General features: G+C 44.4%; 1 protein-coding gene across 6 annotated transcripts in view; it reads left to right on the top strand.

Moving 5' to 3' along the window:
- LOC100942755 (core histone macro-H2A.1) overlaps positions 1-23,427 on the top strand; it is a 67,952-nt gene that overhangs the window by 33,638 nt on the left and 10,887 nt on the right. For 3 of the 6 annotated variants that reach the window (XM_003782177.2, XM_023516138.1, XM_023516134.1), the window contains exons 3-7: positions 349-455; positions 880-1,077; positions 9,432-9,542; positions 16,375-16,474; positions 22,918-23,007. In XM_003782177.2, coding sequence (XP_003782225.1) covers positions 349-455; positions 880-1,077; positions 9,432-9,542; positions 16,375-16,474; positions 22,918-23,007 — 606 coding nt within the window. Of the gene's footprint in view, positions 1-348; positions 456-879; positions 1,078-9,431; positions 9,543-16,374; positions 16,475-18,203; positions 18,295-22,917; positions 23,008-23,427 lie in introns of all 6 variants that reach the window. The other 3 variants (XM_003782178.2, XM_012808460.1, XM_012808466.1) reach the window with 3 other exon arrangements.

Below are 23,427 nucleotides of genomic sequence, written 5' to 3' on the forward strand. Positions count from 1 at the left end.
GCTGACTACAGGTAGCCCTTTCTGAGAAATAGGAGCTAGAACTGAGTATAGATCTCAGCCCTACTGTTCACTTACTAAGTGGCCTTCAGCTGAACCCTTCTCTCTCCAGCCTCAGCTCCTTCATGTCCAGAACAAAGGGATGGACTAGGGGCGTCCTAGGTCCACTTAGCTTTATGGTTCAGCACCTCTGTGACTCTGCCCAGAGTATTGCTAGGAAGACTCACCTACAGCTTCTCACCTTGGGGTAGCTGCTTATTGAAGTACATACCTGCCTCTGTTCCTGGCACTGTGAATGGGGGGTCCAGAGGTACATGCATGATCCTCTGATGTTCTTTTCCTTCCCCACAGCGGAGATTCTGGAGCTGGCTGGCAATGCAGCAAGAGACAACAAGAAGGGACGGGTCACACCCCGGCATATCCTGCTGGCTGTGGCCAATGATGAAGAACTAAATCAGGTACGAGGCTCTCCCACCCATTCCAGACTCTTGAGCAGGTGGTCATACTACCGAGAGACAGAGCTGAGAGGCTTCACTGGCTGGTTATCAAAGGTGTAGACTACATTTAGGTTAATTTGTAGCTTCCATACCTCTCATGGCAGGTTTTCCTTGGGGCCTTATTGGGAAAATGGGGGAGGTGGGAAGAAACAAGGTATTTGGCTATCTTTGAATAACAGATAGTGTCTAACTCCATCCGGGCGAGGGACTCTGGGACTTGATCCCTGTATAGCAAGCCTGAGTCCCACTGGCATCCCTTGACATACCATATGGGAAGGAGCAACTACCACCCAAAGGCAAGAGTGTGCATGGGCAGGGCTGACTTCCTGACAGTCAGGAACAGGGTACTCTGGCTCACCATCTGCTACTTTGGTTTTCCTGCAAGCTGCTAAAAGGAGTCACCATAGCCAGTGGTGGGGTGTTACCGAACATTCACCCTGAGTTGCTAGCGAAGAAACGAGGATCCAAAGGGAAGTTGGAAGCCATCATCACACCACCCCCAGCCAAAAAGGCCAAGTCTCCATCTCAGAAGAAACCCGTGTCTAAAAAAACAGGAGGCAAGAAAGGCGCCCGGAAATCCAAGGTACGTGATTTGGCAGGGACATGCGGAATGGGGCAGGGTGGGGTGCTGATAAATGGGGCAATGAGAGGTTCCCTTCCCCCATGGGTCCCACTTCCCCATTGGCTCCTCCCCCAGATGGGGAAGACCATGGAAGAGCTGATTACACAGGGGTTAGTCCAACTCAAGTGGCCAGAGTCAGGACAGTCTCTCCTACAGTCTGGACACAGTTGGAGGACAGAACCCCTGTGGGAAAGGGGGATGGATGACAAGCTTTCAGGGAGTGTTGGGGATGGATAACCTCGGGCTGGAAAGACCCTTGTGCCTGGCCTTCCAGGGAGGTATACACACCATGCTAGGGGACAGCTACAATCTAGTTCTGCCCAGAGAGGCCAGCTGCCCCTGTGCCTTGACTGTTGTAGAACTCTCATTGTGTTGCCATGGCTGCATATCTTCCTCCCCTGACCACATTTCACTAGGGACAGTCTGGACGATTTGCTCTTTAGAATAGATGCCTCTGTAAAAGAAAAAGATGGAGGTGTTATGCAAGTGCTTCCTGCTGGGCCGAATTTGGGTTGGCCAGGGACCAGGTGCTGATCTTTTTGTGGTGAGGATGCCCCTGCTATTGGTGTGATCTGCTGCTGTCTTGGATGGCGAAGGCCAGCACATTCCAAGCCACAGTCCTCACAGTATAGGGGATGCCCTCAGGAGGCCTAGGCCTATGAGTGGAGTTCCCACTGTCTGCATCAACAGCAGACTACAAGGCACCTGGAACACATATTTTTCATTCCATCCTCACTGGGCCCTGGCCTGTCAGTTGTTGTCACACCTCCAGGGCCAACAAACATGGAACAGTGCAGTCAAAGCTTGGGCTTTATTAAAATGGTATCTTGAGGCTGCCCTAGCCTGAGTTGCTCCTTCAGAAGTCCTCCATCTAGCCTCCAACCAGAGTGGGAGGAAGTCACCTCTGGCAGAAAGCGACCTGTTTTCTAAGACCCTCGATAATAAGTGCTTGGAAATGCCTTGTGAGACCTAATGAAGCAGTGTTATGAAATTCTCCCTACATGAGGATCCTCTCCCCTGAATGAGACACTGAGGACACTTCCTGGGTTAGGCTCAAAGAGCTGTGGCCAGGTGAGCAGTGCTCCTCCCATCCTGCCTATATGTCCCCTCTTCTGAGCCTGCCTGTGCCTCAGGCTATCATCCACCTATGGGGGCATCTTCTTTGACCCCTGATCATCTTCTCCCATTGCACTGTTGGTAGAGAAGAGGCTGTTTCTTTGAGTACAGAAAATATAAATTCTTGCTAACATGCCACTCATTCCATGCTCAGAATAACCCGCAGCTCTTCAAGAGAGAAACTTGATAGTGAAAAGTGTCTTCTAAGTTATTTCCAGACATTTGCATTCCACCTAGCTCACAAGTCCTAGAGGAGGCTCGAGGCCAGGCAGGGATTTCACAGAATGCTTCCTTACTCATTCCTGTTAACTGTAAAATTAGCAGATTGAGTTGTTTCTTTTTTCTCTTTCAACATTTGCAGTTGGGAGGAGGAACATGGCAGGAAGGTAGAAGATAGTGACTGGGCAACCCTTTTTAAATGTTACAAAGGTACCAAGGATGCCAGATTTGGCTTCTCTTAAAAATGGGCCCCAGGGACCTGGCTGCCCAGAGAGCAGGGCCCATGGCACTTCATGCTGAGAACCAGCAGGGGCCGGACCATGTCCAAGGCATAGCCCCAGCTCTGACTATGTCCCAGGCCATCACCTCTCTTAAGCACATGCTGTTGAGTGTCTGCAGACAAACCTGGACTGAACCTTGTTCCCCTACTCCCTGAGTCTTTCCTCATAGTTTGTGCCCCGTGACTTTCTAAACTTTACAATTTACCAAACACTACGAATTCTTTCTCTTTTTGGAGTTGAAATATAGGGTATGTATGTGTGTGTCTTCAGTTCCTAGTAGCTATATTTGGAACACAGTGTTTCTAATAACCATGTGCCAATAATCACCCAACCACTTAGTTCTCCCTTGATTACAAAAGCAGGAAGTCTGTTATGGTGGTCTGTTTTTCTTCCACACAATAAAACACATTGTCTGCTTACTGTACCAGTATTTGGCTAACATTAAACCCTGGGGGAAGCTGAAATTGGAACCGTGAACAGCTAATTTTCAAAACATTTGTTTAATGTAAATTGTGGTGTCAGCTCCCAGAAACCATAGAGAACCCTGCATCTCCAGATTTCAGTGGAACATTCTGAAAATAACCTTTCTAGGGACTTGCAGAGAAAGCCTTAGTAACATGCTAAAGCACTTGTAGTGAAAGGGAGTTGGTATTTTTCAAGTGTCAATACTTGAATTCCAAATCATAATTTTCCCCCCAATTCTATGTAATTTGAAAGTTTTGAAAATCTCCAGTTATGACAGCTGAGTCAGCTATAGTGGAAATGGTTAGAGAATCCAACACTGCCCTCCCCACCCACTCCCCCACCCCACCCCAGGGGCTGGGAATCAGAGCCCTGGCTGTGTCCCAGGGCTCCTCCTTCCTACTTGGGTGGCCTCAGGTAAGTCTTTCCCTCTCTGTGCCTTGGTTTACCCTCACCCCATAAAAAGATAGTCCATTACAGTCCTACTCTTTTCAAGTAGGTGCTATGTGTAAGAATTTGGACAGTATGAAAGAGGATGTAGCAAGGAAATCTTACTCCCATCACAGTCTCCCATTTCTCTTACCCAGGGCAGTCTCCATAATGAGCGTTTAAGTCTCCTTTTGGAAAGTCTGTGCATAAGCATACAAAGACATAAATCCCTCCCTATCCTACCTTTTTTTTTTTTTTTAACATATAAATCACGTGATGCACTGTTTTGTCAGTGTTGTGTAATAGTTAAGAGTGCAAGCTCTGGGGTCAGCCAGTGGGCTTTGTATCCCAGTTCTGCCATTTCTAGCTGCATGACCTTGGCAAGTTTATTCCCTGGTGTTCAGCTTCCTGATCTGTAAAACAAAGATATGCAAGGTGTTGTACAGCTCTGCAGAGTTCAGAGAAAGCATTCACACTGGCTGTTGCTGTCGTCCTCTCAGCAGCTCTTCCTTGTCCAGGTGTGTGGAGCTGCTTTCACATCACATGGGATGGCTGCAGTGGCTTATACGCAGAACCTGTGGAGCAAGGGACTTAGGGATTATTGTAACATTCATTCTGATAGTGCCAGTGGCTGCCATTGTATGTGAATCTCTGTGCTCATGTGCAAGTAAATCTATAGGATAAAGTCTTCAAAGTGAACTTGCTGTGGCAGAGAGTTGAGTATATTTTTAACTTCAATGGCTGTAACTCATAAAGCATTTTAACCCCATTAAGAAATTTCAAAAGCAGCCTCATCCTTTTAAGATTTAATTCTGAGTTAAAGAATGAATATTAATTTTTTAATAAATTCACAGTATTTATCCAGTGTGTGTGCTAGTTACTATCCTCAGAATAGGAGATGACATCAGTGAACACACAAAGTCCCTGCCCTCCCTGATGCTCAGGGAAGGGTGCAGTTCATTATAGAAGGTAGGAGGGAGTCAGCACTGTGGCAAAAATAAGGGGTGTGATGTCAGAGGTAGTTAGGTCCTAAATTGGCACTTGAGCAGAGACCTGATAGAGTAAGACAGTCATTCAAGGGAGTGAGAGCAGAGAGCTGCTGGCAGAGGAATAGTAAGCATACCTTGAGGTTGGACCACTGGGCTCCTCCCAGGAGAACTTGACAGGACTTGTCTGTGAGGTTCCCTCATGTTTTCATAAGATGGCCACCTTTGGCCAGGGGAAAGGCTAGAGGCTCTTCTCAAGATAAGTTTTCAAGTGTATAAAATGAAATATCTAAGATTAAGGAAATTATGCCTAATTTTAATAGGTTAAGACCTCCATCAGAGCATTTACTAGTATCACAGGATAATCTTACAGGGATCTCTAAGACAGATTTTACCAAAAATTTGGATGAAGTATTAGATCACCTAGAATTTTTGTGACATAAACCTATACCAGTACCCAAATCCCTCTCCATCCCCATGTGAAAACTACCCTCCCAGATCATGAAGGTAGGCTTGCTCCTGGTCAAAGCCCAAGATAATTCCAATAGAGTGCCTCTTTAATGAGAAGTAAATATTTACACTGCAAATTCAGTGATTAAAGTTCTGGTACAGGGTACCAAAGAAAGGAATTGGTTTTTTAAGAAGCTGATACCCTTACAGAATTTTTTCTGGCCTTTTAATGCTATTTTAGGCAATTCGGCCACCAGAATAAAAGAGACTAGGGATAGGTACACTTGAGTTGATGGGTTCACATAAATCTTTTTGGATACTCAGTCATAAGATTTTTTTTTTTTTTTTTTGAGACAGAGTCATTCTGCTGCCCTCGGTGTAGAGCAACCTCAAACTCTTAGGCTCAAGTGATGCTCTGGTCTCAGCTCCCAGAGTAGGAGCTGAGTGTGTGTGCTAGTTACTACAGGCACCTGCCACAATGCCCAGCTAATTTTAGAAACTGGGTCTCGCTTTTGTTCAGGCTGGTTTCAAACTCCTGAGCTTAAGCTATCCACCTGCCTTGGCCTTCCAGAGTGGTAGGATTGTAAGTGTGAGCCACCATGCCTGGCCATCTAAGATTCTTAAATGTGTCTTCCAGCTGACTCCAGCCTAATAGATTTTCTACTGCTCATAACAGAGCAGGGTGCCTGTCCACCAAAAAGGAACCTTAGGGTTTGTAGAAAAGTATAAAATTCTGAAAGCTCAATCATTTTGGAGATTGACAAATAGGAATGCTTGCCAACTCTTTTTCCCCAAGCTGGAATATGAAAAGATTTTACCACCTAAGATTACTACTTCATAAAAGAGAGGGCATTTTAATACCAAAAAGTTAAAAGAGGGACGGAATTTCAGACAGCAGGCTTATGAAAAATTTAGGCACATTTATGATCTGAATGCAGTAACATCTTATGAGACAACTATGCTGACTTTAAGCACCCTTGATGTTCCACGGGCTAGGAATCTCGAAGAGAAGAGGCAGAAGTTCCCTGCCAAGCAGATGGGCTGCAGAGAACCAGGAAAGGAATGGCTTGTCTCTGTGCAGCACTTTGCTGCCTTCTCTCCAGTGCTGCCTTCTCTCTATAGCAATGTATTTAATGAGTTCTGTAGCCTTAGTCTCATTTTCTGAATAAGGCATGGAGAAGGTAAGCAGTTTTCCCAGCTAGCAGCACTCAAAATACAGATACTCAAATACAAAATTTCGGAGTTCAAGTGTAGTACCACTTTTATGCCCTGTGACTATGAACTACTTCCCTTGGTGGAAGCTCCTCTTCTGATGGGAGGGCTGCACAGCTGACCATTGCAGGAAGAGTTGGGGGGAGGGGGGCTACACCCTTAATGAGTCATTGCCCAAAATCACCAGTATTGTCACAGGTTAAGCCTTAGAACCTGGCTGTGTAGGTGGCTGCTGACTTGTATCAGGGGCACAGGGAAGCTCTAGTGCCTCCCTCCTCCCAATAAAACCAACACCAATTCCCAGGTGCCTGAAATCCTGTCAGCTAGGGCTCTCTCAGCTCTCAAAATACAGGTATCCTAGCAGGAAGTGCTAAATCCTTGCCTACTTTCCCTTGGTATGAGAACCTTTATCCCATTCCCAAGAATCTACTGAGCACCACCACCTGTATGTGTGGTGTTGCACTGGGGAGTATATGACAGTGATTTTCAAACTTTCTGGGTGGATAACTCCTAAAAAGAATTTTTAAAATCTTTGTATCATACACATTTAAAATTTGATAGCTAAACTTTTCATTTTTAATTTAAATAGCTGCAGAGGGTATCCTTTTTGGTATACTATAAATACATTTAAAAATTATTTCCTCATGTAAGTGTAATCAATGCAGTCTAAATACTGTAATGATTTGATACACCATCCATTTAAAAAATAAACAAGCTTTTTTAAGTTAGAAAATTTACATTATTTCCTTTCCCCTTATTTCCCTTTCATTTGTTCCACAACTTTCATCCTAATGGGACACACATTTATGCTTAAGTTTCGTTGATCTCTGCAACAAAAATAAGGCATACAAATTTATTTTGAAAAACTTGTGACCTTATAAAAGCACTAAATGATACAGATTTTATAAGATTAGATAGTTATCACATGTATTAATAATACATAATTGATCAGACTGACAATGCATTATAAATTTTCACAATTAAGTGAACTTTTATTGGAAAAGCATCTTGTAATGAAATGGGTGTAAATAGATTTTTTTCCCTCTCCAGTTCTAATATTCAAGATGAGCATTATTTATTAAAATGAGAACAGGGTTCAGCATCTTGTTTTTATATACTTGCTGATATAAGTTCCTTGAAAGTCTTTTTTGCTAAAATAATGGGAATAGAAGGGGTTTTGTTACAGCAGCATCCTTCAGTCCTCTGAACCCTTTTCTGATGTGTGCAAACAGTCATGGAGCAATCTCTCATCACTGTTTTAATCAACATTTTACTTTAGCTCTAGATGTAGAGAATGGTTACAGAAGTAGTACAGAGAGTTCTTGAGTATGCCTCACCCAGTCTCCCTGTTGTTAACATCTCAGGTGACAGTGGTGCGTGGGGCCATAACTGAAACACCAACCTGGTTCATTACTATTAGCTAAACTACATCAGTCTGCTTTTCATTGATCAGCTATTAACTCAATCAGGTATTTCTTCAGTTTTGTTGAAAGCACAGAATTTTTTTTTTCCATTGTTGGGGAATCATTGAAGATACAAAGAGCCAGGTTACACTGTTTGTATTTGCTAGGTAAAGTCCCTCTAATAATAGTGTCCTGTCCCCATGAAAGCAGAGAATTTAAAACATCTGATTTGTGGAAGGCCTTGTTACCCAGCCTTTCCCTTTCTTGGTCCTGGAAAGTACATCAAAAAAGGCTTTACTAAGATTTACTATGTAATTGTTGATTATACCTGTTTCTCATTTGCTGACTCACTCAAAGTATTAGGAAAATCAAGATCATGGTATCTTTAAAGTATCTTCAGCAGTATTGTGTTTTTTTGATAAAATGCTCTTTGTCTTTTCAGTTATATCAAAACCTTGGAACTTCAGATTTAGCACATTTAATTTACGGCAAATGTCAGCCATATTACCTAATTGCCAAAGCAGTCCTTATTGTTAAAGCAGTCAGCAAAATTAGACCTTATTTTTTAATGTAAATAAGAATGTTAATATATTAATGAATTTGAATTTTTAACAGGTGAATGAATAAGGCACAGGCCTTGCCCTTCTGAGTTAATTGTTTATATTCTTCCTTCATGAAGGCATACCCCTTTGTACTATTTCTCCTTCTTTCTTAATTTTCTCCCACTCGGCCCTCCCTCAAGAGTGATATATGTTTTGATAATAATTTGGGGAAAAGGAAAGGTGAAGTGTCTAAATAAATGTGCCATTGTTCCCACTGTCCTCATTCTGTATATCTGAAAGTGGAAAATCCCCAAATTAGCCAAAATAGCCATTTCTAATACACACTTTGTCTTTAACAGAAATCTGCAAAAAGTGTGCATCCCTCCTCCCAGGATAGTATACCATACTGATTGATATTCACTCCGGGAAGTGGGAGAAGCACAATTATGAAGGGAACCTGAGGGTGGAACCTCGACCATAGACTTTAGATTCCACTCAGGGCAGATCAGTTGTAGGAAAAAGTATATTAGAAAGTTGAAGATCTGGAAATTTCTTAATTTAAAACTCTTGATGCACGTGCCTCTTGGAAGACCCCTGGGAACTCCACAGAGTCCATGTACATCAGCCTGAATCATGCTGAGGAAGAGGTCTAAGAGCAGGCTGAGACCCATGCCCACTGTGGGGACTCCAGGGGGACCAGTGGGTTTACAATAGCCCCACATGTGTCCTTCTTTAGGGCTGGTTTAAATGAAGGAGTGTAGACGTGAGTCCCACCTTCTTGGGAGGGGAGAAGGTTGGAGGGTATGGTCCTTGGTCTGCTTTTTCGAGAACTAGTGACCTAGAAGTTTTTTCTTCTTAAGCTTGAATGGTGTGAAAGACATCTAGAAAGGAAAGACACTTGAAGGTCATTAATTAAGAGCCATTTACTTGGTCTGAATTTATGAAAATGATTCTATTCTAAACAATCACTGTAAAGTGAAGTTTTACTTTAGTAGCTTTTTTTAAGATTATAAGGTGATGAAAGTATTCAATTTTACATACCTCACAGAACTCTTATACCTTAAAATCAGTCCCCATGTTGAGAAAATGCTAAGAGCTGGCTGTTGTAGTTTCCCGTTTATCTTGGGTATTATGTATGTGGCCTCTGGTTAGAAAGCCCAGACTTGCTTTCTGCCCGGCCGTGCAGCCCCACTCTGACCCTTCTGTCTGTGCAAGAAGAAGCAGGGCGAAGCCAGCAAGGCAGCCAGCGCTGACAGCACCACCGAGGGCACGCCGGCCGACGGCTTCACCGTGCTTTCCACTAAGAGCCTCTTCCTTGGCCAGAAGGTAGGCGGATGCACAGCTTCGGTCTACTTCAGGGCCCCGGGACAGATGGGCACAGCACACCTCCAGTAGAAGGCCTGGGGGTTCTCAGGGCCACTCCCAGCTGAGTGGGCAGAGAGAGAGGGCAGGGGGCTTGGAGTGGCCTTCGGGAGGGCTTGAGTGCTGAGCAGAGCACAGAGCTGAGGGGGGACTCTGGCGGGTGGGGAAGGGGGGAGAAGGTGGTAAGGAAGAGGGCAAGAGGCTCCTGGGTGGGGGGGGATCAGGACCCTTGGGGTCAGCCTAGAGGAGGAGCCACTCCTGTGAGATAAGCTGGTCATCAGCACAAGCCAGAAACTAGGCAGAAGTCAAACCCTGGTGTGGAGAGTGAACGGTCTAGCAGACAGCCTGCTTGTTCTGGTGGGCACTGAGGGTAGAGCCCCAGATCTGATCCAGGGGTTCACAGGGGACTGTTTTCAGGCATTCTGGTGGGTGTACAGGGGTTTCTTCGCTGAACCACCAGAAGAGTCTTCAAGCCAATTGTGTGTTTTAATCATGGGCAATATATTTTCAGCTGCCCCAGTGATGCAACTTTGCCAAGATACCACGGTTTTGTAAAAAGATAATTCACTTTTATCAACAATAAAAATGATGCAAAGGCTTTTAAGACCTGAGAATGAGAATTAATATTTCTCTATTAACACCAAAAAAGGGGTGGGAAGAGAGGAAATGAAGCTCTGCTTAACTTTTAAAAAATTAAAGGAATGAATTTGACCTTCCATGTAAATTTGCATTTAGTTTGAACGTGGTAACAACTTGGTTCTGAAGCTGCATCATTTTTAAACCCTCACCGTCAGTTTCTCTGGCATCACAGCGACGCAGTGCTCTCGCTCACGGAGTGGCAATTCTCCTCCCCCTTCCTCTCTTCCTGTCACTAATTGCACTCAGTCTCTCATGATGCAATTCCTGTGGTGGACTTACTCTGTGTTCCAGAATATAACCATTCCTGTTTACATTTTTAACCATTATCTGTATTTCGTATGCATTTTTTCAAAAGAAAAAAAACAAGCAGCACTAGTTGTCATCTTAAGGTCTGGGACTTTGAAAGTTGTTGCTTAAAATATTTTTTATTTGTTTATTTCAACTCAGCAGTGAAGGCAACCACCCGGGTCTACTTTCATACCCTTTAACATGTCCTTTGGGCAATATATCAAAAGTTAATATGAACTGTCATCCAAATTGCTTCAGTTTGAACTAAAGTGTGAAAACCCCTGCTACTTGAGACTAGGCCCAGTGTGTTCTAGATCCCAACTGTAGACCATTAGCCAGGACACGGAGGCCTTTGAGTACATAGAACATTCAGTCTCTTCTCTCACTCTCTTCCCCAAGCTGCCCTTGTCCTCTCCTTCCCTGCTGCCTCCTGCTGCCCAGCCTCAAATCAGAACTCCTCACAGTGCTGCCCCTCTTGCCAGATGAACTAAAATATTTCTAGAGTAGCAGCAAATGTGGTTGTGCAAATGTCCACATCTGTTGCTGTGTTCTTCAAAAAGAAACAGGACCAGACCCCCTCTGGGCTCTGTGCATGTGAGCCCTGGAAGGGAGGTGGGCACAGGGTGCAGACACCTTGTTGGCTCTTCTGAAGAGCTGGACACATATCAGTTCTCAGTGATTCTGTTTTGGGGTACACCTGGTCAAGCTGTCATAAGAATAAAATTAAACTACAAACCTAACTTATCCTGACTGTTCCCCACTCAGGGTTTGGAGAGGAGGGTCCAAAAAACCTCTTACTCTATAATTTATGGATATAGCATCTGATGCTTAAGAGATGAAAGAGAATGAAAGCAACGAGTTGACATGAAACTGTGCCTACTCAATACCTTGACTTTTGGAGGGAGAAGCTAGAGGATTGGTTGAGCTGGAACCCAGTGCAAAATGGTAGCCGTAAGAGGGGATGCTGAATGCAGATCCCAAAGGACCACCAAGCCTTCTTCCCATATCACACATGTCAGTCCTTGAGTGCTGAAAACAAAACACCACACTCCTGTGAGGCTGCCCTTCATGTTAACATGCTTGCACCTTTATCACCAAAGTTCACATGCCCAGGACGAGGTGACCCCAAACCTAGCACGACAGATGCATTTTAGCAAAGTAAGCTTCACCTTCCCAAATGTGGCTTCAAAGAATAAAGCAGCACCTCAAGTCAGCCTGGGCACCATTGTTAGAACTAGGATGCCAGCTATTCTTTCTGAAACCCCACACCCCTGCAGCATGAGATGGAGTGAGCATTTGTGTGTATTTTAGGGCATTCTTTTGGAGCACTGCTTTCTGGCCCTTTATTGGCTATTATTGTCAGGTGAAAATCATGCCATACAGTACAGAAAGGGCCAGAGTAATAAAACTGACACATACAAATTTTTATACAAAGCACATTTAAAATTGGAGTTTAGGGAATATTTCAAAAGGGGTACTTTAGAATGATGACTCTGTGTACTCTGTGTGCTGTGAATCTTGTTTTTCCATCTGTGGCAATGAAAGCAATGCTTAAATATTGCAAGCAAGCTGGGGTAGAGAAAGGTGATATTGTGCTTGCTGTAGCCCAAAGGCCTGGTTGCTAAGCTACTCACAGGAGGAAACGGCCCAGGGCTTAGGACCCTGGGATCTAATTGTTGTTGTTAATGATGTATTTCACATACTGAAGTCTCAGGAGTAACCACTCTCATTACTCTATGATTTTACCCCAGTATTCACACACGTTGCTGAATTGTTTTAAAAAAAGAAAACAGTGCTGTAAATCTGAATCAACTAAATGTTTTTGCTTTGTGGTTCAACCAAGATTTGCAGCCTCTTTCCAAGGGTTTTAAAACCTAATGGTTTTCTTTTCAAAAAAACATTTCTAATGTGTATTAGTCTGTGTCAATGGTAGCAAATAATTTAGGTTTCCTTGGTACAGTCAAGATTATATGAAGCTTTTGGGAAACCAGTCTTTGGAGGGTGTGAGTGGGTCTCTGTACCTCCTTAGTAATCAGGATTGTGACCTCAGTGTTCAAGCCATTCAAGGCAGACATATGAGGTACCATGAATTGTCTTTCTCTGATCAGTACACCCTTCTGGGGGGGGGGGCAGGAAAACTGTAAGGAAAGAGAAAACACTTGGGACAGCAATAGGGGAGAAAGAGCATTCACCCCTTTCCACCACTACAGCTCACAGCTGGGGAGAGAGTGTAGGAACTGCTGAAGCTGTGAAGAGTGGCTCAGCTACTGTCCCTCTAGCAGTGCCCACACGTGCTCTTAGCACTTAGTGCCAGGCCTAAGGCCTCTGGAGAAACCCAGGCCGGGGCGGAGGGCAGCACCTCTCTGCCTTCAAGGGGCTTATCCTCTAATGAGCTCACACTATGACACAAGGGCAGGAGCCGGCCCTGGGGAGACATGGTTCTCATGAGGTGTTTGGAAAGGGATCCAATGGGAGACAGTGCCCTGCCCATCCCCCTTAGTTGAAATAGACTTAATGGACAGGAGAATAATTGTATTTTACATGGCCCCACAAGGAAATGAGACCAGCCGAGCTACCTTCCTTGTTCACTAAAAGAGAATAAGAAACCAAAATTTGATAGTTACAGACTAGATTCAACATGTCAGTTGCTGTTTTTAACAAATCACTTTTGTTTCCCCAAAGTAAATTTCTAATCATTATATTAAAAAACAGAATGAATCATCCTATTTCCTGTAACCATAGGAAATAGACTACAGGAAATATTGCCTATAGATCTGCATGCAATCTGCATGTCTATTTAGAAGCTCCGTGCCGCCAGCTTCTTCCCTATCAACAGACTACTTCTTGCCCTGTCCTAAGTGGCAGGTGTTGGCCTCTCATCCAGCCGAGGTCAGGCTCATTCTGAGCCCTCTAAGATCCAAGCCAGGCCAGTTCCTGAGCTTTGGCATTTCCATTAACTTTGCCTTAGGAGAAGTGGGGAGGTTTCTTTCATCTCAGTTTTGTCTGAGGATGTTTGACGTTCAGTTCCAACTTGATGTGCCCACAGAAACCCTGGTACTGTCTTAAGCATTGTGTAGCACTCAGGAGGCAGTGCCTCCAAGGGGCTTATCCTCTAATGTGCTCACACCACGAGCAGATCACAGAGCTCATGTGGATATAACCACAATAGGGGAGACTTGGGTACAGTGGATATGAGATTAGCTCCTGCAGAGCCAGCCAAGATTAGGAGCATCAGATCCCCTAGCAGTGGAAGGAATCTTGGAATGTCACATGGCCAAGTTTTTTCTCCCAACTCCAGGGCTAAGAGGGACCCCTCCCACCTGCTTTGTAACAGCAGTACCTGTGGTCACTTTCTCCAGTGACAGCTTCACAGCTGCTTTAAGTTCCCTGTGCTATGGTATAAAACTTAGTTTTTCATCTTTCCCAATTATGAGACAAATAATCACCTTATTCAAAGTCTGAAACTATCAACAATCCTCATCTCTCCTGGCAAATCACATTAATCTTGGGAATTTTCAGTTTCCCTGAACTCTGATTTCCCAGCCTACAAGTTACCACCCTCTCCATGTGCCTCAGATGTTGGTCATGTGCCCCTTTGGTTAAGCAGCCCAGTTGAATTTGATCCTGGCTAGTGGGAAGGGACCCTGGGACCTCCTTGGCCCGGGCATCTGTCTTGGCCCACCCATGCCTATTCACGGGACTGACTGGGCAGCAAGATCCTTTCTAGACATGTGCATATATTTGGAATACATGTGCATTTGAATGCTGTGTTCATGGGCAGGCTTGTGTCGTCTTGTTCATGGTCATCTCACTGTTGGCTACTGCCTACTGGCCCAGCCTTCCCAAGCCAAGTGGCTCACCCATTTGTCTTTCCAAAGTGCCTGAAGTAATTTGTCTTCTCCCTTCCCTGTTACCCCCACCAATATATCCCTGTTTAGAAGACTCTTTAAAAATATACATTTGTACATACTTTATAGCAGCAAAGCTATTTTGTGGCTCAGCCCCATACCCTGAGGACTTCTACTGAGCCCTGGGCACACAGCAGAACATAGTTGGAAAACCGTAATTCTACCCTCATCCAGAGTGAAATGGCACTTGGTTGGCTGGAAATTCTCAATGCTGAGTACTAGTGGCTCCCTGGGGTAGCCTAGTCTGTGCTTCCAAGTGGGGTGGGGGAGTGCTGCCTCTGGTCAGAAGGAAAGGCAGTGAGTCCCTCAGAACTTTTCAGGGAACTTCAGTTCTCTTTGCAAGTGCTCCCTCACTTCAAGAAGGCCAGTTTCCCCAGGTAGTTCCATTCCCCAAGACACAGGAGGCAGTGTTCCCCAGGACAGAGTCAGAGTTAGGCCCCTGGGGTCTTCCTGGTTAGTTGAATTACACAGAGCCCATGAAAACAGTTAATTTTCCAATGAGGCATATCTGAATATAAAACCAGCAGCATCTATGCAATTGGGAAAAAATAGCATAAATTTTAAGGATTGAACATATATTGTTCTTAAACATAAAAGGATTCTTATAGATGCCAGTTAGTCTAAAGCAGGTCCCTTTTTCAGAATCTGTCAGCTTCTGGGAATCAAAAATGAGTTTATCTTTCTGACACTTCTAGAGTGTCAGGTTTCTTGTTTGGTTTTGTTTGCAACACAATTTTTGGCCCCGGAAATTTAGCGACTTGGGGCTCAGTTGCCAGGCACTTCTCTGCCAAGTGTCTGAGCACAGCACTATCCCAAATGAGTTCCTAGAAAAAGGCTCCTGCCTTGCTGGGCCCTATGGGCCACAGCCACTTACCTGACCTAGATCATAGTTGGCCTTGGGCACCAGCTCCTCTGGGGGCTACTTAGGCATTGCAGTTTGCTGCCACTGTTAAGAATTCATGTCACCGAAAAATGAGCACCTCCTTGGAGTGAGCAGTGCATGCATGTGAGAGCAAGCTTTACTGCAGGCACTGGTACCTAGAGAAAAGGAGAGGGAGAGTAGGATCCAGAACAGCAGTCCTAGGGCAAGTAATTTTGCCCTTCTGACGGCAGAATCTAGAGTTCAGGATTTCTCTCACAGTCAGATACTCATGGTTGCCATGGCAACAGAGTAACAGTGGGGAGGGAGGACATTTCCGTGGCTTTTCAGAAAGACCAAGTTGGTGGATACACATAAAACTCAGGGAAAATTCTGGATAAGTCACCTGTTGGATCTCTGGCCAACAATGTGAAAACCGTTTAAAAGATACATTGTCTTGCTAGAGAACTGTTTTAATTTCCCTGGGTTTCACTAGAACTTCATTACATGATTAATGGCCATGTAACTTAGACTATTCTTGCTCCTAGAAACCCCTGAACAGGGCAGGGGAGCCAGCCGGAAGTCATGATGATAAGGACAGCCTTAAATACCTATAGTCACTTGGAGGACAGTGGCAGAGCTACCTTAGGGGTTTACCCAAGTCAGGTAGGACTTCTATTTCACCCTGACACTCAGAGATGAGGACAGTCACATATGCAAACTCCCTTCCACATCAGTGAGTACTCTGACTCTGGGTCCTGACAGCTGCTTCACTCTGTGCCCCAGATCACAGTTTCCTTTTCCTAAAGGAAAACTGATTACTACCCCCCACCCACTTCCAGCACACTATGGCTGTACTTCCTTTTTGCCCCACGCACCATTCACTGGTTCTGTACATTGAGCCTGGTTTGCTTCCTTCTGGCATCCTGGGCAGCATTGAGACTTACGTTTGAAGTGGATGCATTATAGCCAGCAACTCCCTCTCTCTCTTTGTGCCCAGTGCACTTGGAGTGTCCACTGCCCTTCACCTGTATCCCAAGGCTCCTTTCTCTGAGATTTCCCGGCTCTCCTGTTATTTCCCACCCCATGCTTTTCTTTTCAGCTGAACCTTATTCACAGTGAAATCAGTAATTTAGCCGGCTTTGAGGTGGAGGCCATAATCAATCCTACCAATGCTGACATTGACCTTAAAGATGACCTAGGTAATTGGGGATGGGGTTCGGCATCACCAGCTGTCAGATGAAAAGTTATGGAACCCAGAATTTAGGCTTTTCGTCTTAAACTTTAGAATGGGCAAACCAAATTCCCAAACCTAAGATTGAGTGTAGCATTGCATATCTATTTACTCTAAGCCGTTCCACATGGCAATGGCCGGGTAGGTTTCACCAAGCGTGATTGGCTACTTTTTCTCCTCAATTACAAATATATTGCCATCTAAATTCTCTTCCATAATGATCAAACTGACTGCTGGTTACTTGGGGGGGATTTTTAAACACGTGTTTTGTTTTTGTTTTTGTTGGTTATTTTTTAGAACAGAAAAAATCTCAGGTAACTACAAAATGATAGTTTCTCCATTTAAGCCTTAATTAGAAATGACACTCAAAGCATAAAAAGGAAAATGAGTCACCTCAGTATGCCATTAAGTTGTCTTTATTGCATAAGCAATTTGGTGTCCCCAGATTTATCTCTAATGTCCCTGCTTCAACTTTTTCTAGAACTGAAAACAGTATATGGCCACTTTCATGAATTATTTGGCTAGCAGATGATATTAAACAGAAGGGCAATATCACTGTCTACTCAAGTTCTTAAGGAGGAAAATTGTCCCAGAGCCATGGTGTCTGCCTGCTGAGGAGGGTAGGATAGTTCAGGGCAAACTGAGAGGTACCCCTCAAGGGTCCTACCTCTCTGGCTTTATCTTTGCATATGAGGAACTGTCACCCCAGGGTATGATAAAGGTTCCTGTTCTCTTAGGTATAGAGCCTTGCCAGGGGAAATAGGCTATGCAGGTACCCACCAAAGCAGCCTTTTCCCTTATCTGACCACAGCATACTTTGTGTGCCTTTAGCACCCAATTTAGGCTGATTTTGAAAGATGGCAGATTTATCGTAAGAGATGCTCATTCCAGAGCCCAGGTCTGTCCCACACAAACTGACAACAGTGGGCTGAAGACAAGGGGACTGGGACTCAAGAATGTCCTACTTGAGCATGTCACTTGCCTTGTATAGATAACACTCTTTAAAAAAAAAAAAGGCTATAAGCTAGAAAAAACAAGGGTGCTATCCAAAGTACATTTTGTATTAAAAAACATAAAAATTTAAGATTGACTAGGGTAAGAAATAGGCCTGGAAAAATATTTCCACACATTAATGGGAATGATGAAAGCAATCTTCTACGTATATCTGTATACTGTTTTCTGGGTTTTCAAGAGATATCTCTTGAAGGCAGACCAAATGGTGAATGTCACAAGTATAAAAATCAAAGCCTACAAGTTGCTGCAGAAAAAATGGAGAAACTTGTTGTTTTGGTTGGCCTGATCGTCCACTTTTTTTTTTTTAAACAGATGCCATGTTTTAGTAGCCTTCTCAGTGGGATGCCAGATTTATAGGCTTTTGCAAAGTGAAACGGGGCATTCGTTTTGTTATTTCTTTTAACCTTTGGAAATGATCTCATGTGTGTTTTTCTTTTTTTGGACTTGTCATTCAAATGTTTAATTTAAACATGTCACATTTGATATTCCTCCTCCTCCTCCTCCTCCTCCTCCGGTCCTCACCCCCATCCACATGTGCGCACACTGCGTGGACTGGTTGCCCCTTTGGCTCATATGTTGGAATCGACCAGGTAGGCCAGCCCTGCCATTGGGGCATTAGTAAATGTGCCTGTGCGTGGGTCTCGGTCCAACACAGTTGATATACATTTGTTTACCTGTTATAGTTGCAAGTTGTACAGGCTGACATTGCCTCGATCGACAGTGATGCTGTCGTTCACCCGACAAACACTGACTTCTACATCGGTGGTGAAGTAGGTAATGCCTAGCCGGGTGCTGCCGAGTGTGTGTGTGCATGGTCAGTCGGCCGCCGCAGACAGCTTGATCCTTTGACAGCTATGCAGGGCTGCATTCATTTCACACTTCCAGCTGTCCTGACCTTCCCGAGGTCTCCTGTCCCTGGGTTGTAAACCCAAGAAATAAAGCTAGCTGTCAGGCAGGCTGTGCTATGCAGCTCACAGATGGGAACTTCTGGTTTGGAAACTGGTTCAGTAGCATCATTTCTTCACTTCTTGCTTCATAAGGCACAGCTTCGTTGAAGACTGGGCTCACAGGTGCCTTCAGCTGCAGGGATGATAGTCAGGTGGGCCGAGTGGCACCCAAAACCACTTTTGTGTCCTCTGAAGAACAGACACAAATGCTTTCACATAGGTCTCCCCATATACATACACATCTGTCTCCTGTCAGAAGCACACTTGTTCCTGAAAATGGCCTTAAAGCCTCAGGTACACATGGGAACCCTTTGCAGATGCTCTCCCACACTCAGGGTTCTCAGCCCGAGGTGCATGAAAATCACCTCATTCTGATGTGGTGTCCTTAGGCCACTCTTGAGTAACACTATCCTAGACCCAAAAGGCACCATGCTCTCCCCTGGCAGCTGCCAAGGCACTGGTGATTGAGCCCTGATGTGCTGAGTGGCCAAGGCTGTGGCTTTGCAGCATGAGTATCAGACATGTTCTGCTCTAAGAGTACACTGAGTACACCTCCTTATCCAGTGGGGAGACACCTATGTGTCTTAGAAGAAAGAAGAGCTTTGGAGCTAGGTAGGAGAACTTGAATTCTAGCCTTACCATTTACTGGCTATGGGTCCTGGGCAAGTCACTTAATTCCTCAATGCCTTGGTGTTCCTATCTATAAAATGATAGTTACATAAAATGTGAGCAAAGCACCTTATTTTGAGAGGCCCAACTCATGTTTGGTGCCTACTGTATGGTCTCATTCTCATGTGTATATGCCATTTTCACAGGAGATGTGATGGTTACATTCCCAGTAAGCATACCATGAATTCATCTTGTAGGATGAGGGATTAGGATTTTCACAAGGGGCCTAGACACTGGATGTGTGATAGCTCACAGTCTGTACCTGGTTAGCATCACCAACAAAGACTGCTGCTCAGTCCTCCCTAGCCACTGTGATTTGTACTAATTACCCTCCTGGGCATTTTGGATTTTGGACATGGATGGAAAGACAAACTGGATGGAAAGTCAGGGTTCGCCAAGTCTGCTGGGCCAAAATGAAATCAGGCTGTAGGCAATTAAAATAAACTCCCCTTTCACAAGAATTTGGAGGAGTTTAAGAGCTCCTAAGTCAGGCAGCTTAAGAGAAAGATGCTTCCCTTTTTAACCAAATGAAAACTGGCTGGGAGGGAAATTCTCATTTAGAGAAAAAATAAAGAAGAGCTAACGGCTCGTCTTTTTATTAGCTGGGAGTAACTAAGGCCTGGGTCCATCCTGCCATCCAGGATATTTGGCGAAATGAAAATTATGAAACTTCCTGGGCAGAAGTATCTCTCCCAGGTCAGAGGAGAGAAGGAAGTTGGCCCACCTGCCTAAGCCCTTGAAAGTTCTCCTGCTCAGCAAAATTAGACACACCAGGCTGTAGAGCTGGAGGCTGTGAGGCAGAGCTGCAACCAGGGGGTAGCCTGCAGAAACAGCTGTGCTACCCAGCAGAGCCCAGTCCCACCTGAATGGTGAATGGTACTGTTGCTGTTGGAATAAGGGTGGTGCTAATGCTTTTCTTCTGCCCTGCTTGCCACAAGCTATATGGCAGGGGTTATTAGCCTCCATGCTGAGTAAGGAGCCTGGGCCCCAGAGCTTGGCCAACACCACACATCACTTACTGATCCTATCACAGCTGGGAAAAAAATCTCAGCAGGTCCAGACACCACAACTGGCCAAGGAGCAGAGACTGTGCCAGTCCAGAACTCAGTCTTCCGAAGCCCCTCAGTGCTTTTCTGCCCAGTGGACCAGTCCAAACCAGTACTGACCCCAGATGTCTTTTACAATTGCAAACAATGATAAACCAGTTTCCTACATGGGCTCAATTGATTCCAGCTCCCACTTTGATGTGAGAGAGGGGAAAAGAGGAAGCTAGTAATCACTCCATTTCTCATATTTGGTGTGAATTCCTGAGTCCTGAGACTGCTGGAAGAAGGAATCCGAGTGCAGGAATGCTTAGCCCCAGTGATTAACTTTTACCCATCAAAAGTTCTTTCTAACAGTGAAATAGACCACAGGCTTAGCCTGACATTTGTCCAAGCCTAAATTTTCGCTTAGGCTGTTTTGAACACTGATACTTATGCCTGCTTTCTAAGCATGAAATAATGTTCTTGTTCTCATGGGAGTAACACATGTTTATGCTGGGGGGCAAGTAAGCCAATTGCTTTATGATTAACCCTGAAGTTAAGCCTGAAAAGCAAGAGTCTTACATTAAGAGTGTTGACAATATGGTTGAAAATGGGCCTGTTTCTTGTTAAAAAGTACACGTGTGTCTACATGAACATGTGCATACATATGTGTGTGTAGGAGTCAAGTCCTGACTGGGTTGATTGCCTGCAATCTAGGGTTCAGTTTTTAAGTTTGGGAAATGCATTAAGTGTATTTTTAACTTGCAAGTTTCACTTCTAATTAAAGGAACATTTAATTAAAAGTAAAAAATTTTAAACTAAACACTCTTCCTAAGATAAAACACCTTTTATTATAAATCAGCCCATTTTCTTAAATATTTAATATTTTAGAAAGGAGTTTGTAGTCTTAATTAATACAGTATTTTTATTTTACCTTCCAAATTTCCAAGTTCTCATCAAGGAGTTAATTTGACAAAGGATGAGAACCTGAATAACTAGTCCAGCCTCTGGCATGTTTGTTTCTCCCCCTGAAACTTGAGAATGGGTTTAGAGGAAAGGCTAGACCAGGGCTGTAGGGGTGGAAGTGTATAGAATCTAGCTGATTCAGAATCCAGATTCCTTTTTCTCAGCTGCATAGATATTTCAGGCGAATCTCTACTGTGGCCTCCCTCACTGGGTTGTATCCATTTTTTGGTGGGGGAGTTGGGCTCCAAGACTCCAAGCCTGCTCTCTCTAGTACTTGGCTCACTCAGCTGCCGTCTCTCTCAGAAACATGCAATGGCAACAGGTGAATGTTGCTAAAAGTGAAACTCTGCATCCTCTGCCATTTATAGTTTGTGCTACAGGTAAAAGGCAGAGGGCAGTCTGAGCTTGTGGAGTGACACAGGGTCCCACCTCAGGGATTCTAAGTTTGTATTACTTTGAAAGCCTGGCTTGCAGACAGCCCAGGATCCCCCTGTGAGACAGGCTGCTCATCACATTGATTCACATACCCAAGCCTTCCTGAAATGGGTGGTTACAGGCCCAGTCCCTGCCTTTAGCCCTGGTTATCTCTTATTTGGGACAATGCCCAGGCTGTTTACTTTTCCTTCCAGACACTTCCTGGGGTTAGTTCACCCCTGCAAAACAGACCTGTGAATGAGGCAGGTTTTAATCAGTCCTAGTCGTTACAGGGTGAATCCAAAGAGAATTTGGGCTAGTGCATTCTAATACACCCTGACTATCCTGATCAGAATTGTGCTAGGTGCATCTTGAATTTTCCAAGACAAATGGTGAATCTTAAGGGGAGTATTTTATTTTGTTGTGAGGAAAAGTACTTTAAAATGTACAAAACTGAAGAATCAGAGCTTAAGGAAGAATCAGACCCTATTTTGGCCACATTAGGATGATACTATCACACATGCTTGCTATCCCACATGAGATTTAACCAAAAATCCTTATAGGTGCTGGTGATCTTGTTTGGGAGCTTGGCTTGCGTAGCAGGAATCGATCACTTGGCAAGTACCCTAATTTGGGAAAACACAGTGCTTTGCCTGCCATTGGATTTTTTAAAGATCTGATCCTGGGCAGTTAGACATCTTTCTTCCCAAGTTTTTATAGACTACAAGTTAATCTTTAAGCTCTGTTTCTGATGTTGCCCTCCTTTACCTAAAATGATTCTGAATCATTAGTATTCTTAAGACAAAACTGTCTGAGGCCATTTTTTTCTATTTGCATATGACCCCAAAGCTGCAAAATAGGAACTAAGCATGGTAATAGTACTGGTCCAAAGGGGGCCAAATACAGACACTTCTTCTGGGCCTGCTGCCAAGAGGAGAGAGCTGGCTTCAGGAGGGAGCATGGTATGCTTCTTCTAAAACCTCCTTATTTGGGGGTTCTCCCCAGAGAAGAAAACCCAGGGCAGGCAATTCGCCTTGGAAGCAAGTACCAGCTGGTTTCTCACGCCAACAAAAAGCATGCAAGACAGCTGTGTTTGCAAAGAACAGGTGTCTCCTGTCTTCTTCACATCTCTGGCACATCCAGGGTCACCCTGAGCCAGAGCCAAAGGAGGGGCAGTGAAGACAGGTGAAGCAGCGGTGCTGGGGTGGACAATGGCCCTTCTAAATCTCACTCTACTGACTCAGCCAGGGCCTAGTTCCTATTTTGCAGCCTTATGGAAATTTAGCTGGTCAGATCATATGTAATCACCTGACATGCTAAGTGTCTGTGTGCTAGAGATGCAGAATGGCAATCTGACTGCTCCCTGTCTTGTCTAGGAAACACGCTGGAGAAGAAAGGTGGCAAGGAGTTTGTGGAAGCTGTTCTGGAACTCCGGAAAAAAAATGGGCCCTTGGAAGTAGCTGGAGGTGAGGTGGGGAAGCCACTGTGCTTATATGGGTATGGCGGTGCAGGATTAGGGAAACCATTCCATGGGACAGTTTAGAATTCAGAGTTGGAGAGCAGTGCATATGCATCCCCAAGATAGAGGCACGGGGATGCCTGTAGTATGACTTAGGGTTTTATAACATGTCAGGGGCGCTCAAGAGTCATGAAAATCACCTTTGTGATTTTATTACTTTATTTTGATGTCTAGACCTCAGATTTTAAGGAATTACATAAACTGAGTTTAACAAATCTAAGAGCTGAGAATTACAGTGATACTAAACCACCTGCAAAACTGCTGGTGAGCAATGCAAATTAAAAATCTTCAGCCATCTGCGTTTTTAATGGGAAACATAAAACTATACATTTCTCATTTGCCAATTACACCTTTTCTGGTTTGAGTA

The sequence above is a fragment of the Otolemur garnettii genome, unplaced genomic scaffold (genome assembly GCF_000181295.1).
Source record: "Otolemur garnettii isolate 467f Iridium unplaced genomic scaffold, OtoGar3 scaffold00003, whole genome shotgun sequence".
NCBI classification, from domain to species: Eukaryota; Metazoa; Chordata; class Mammalia; order Primates; family Galagidae; genus Otolemur; species Otolemur garnettii.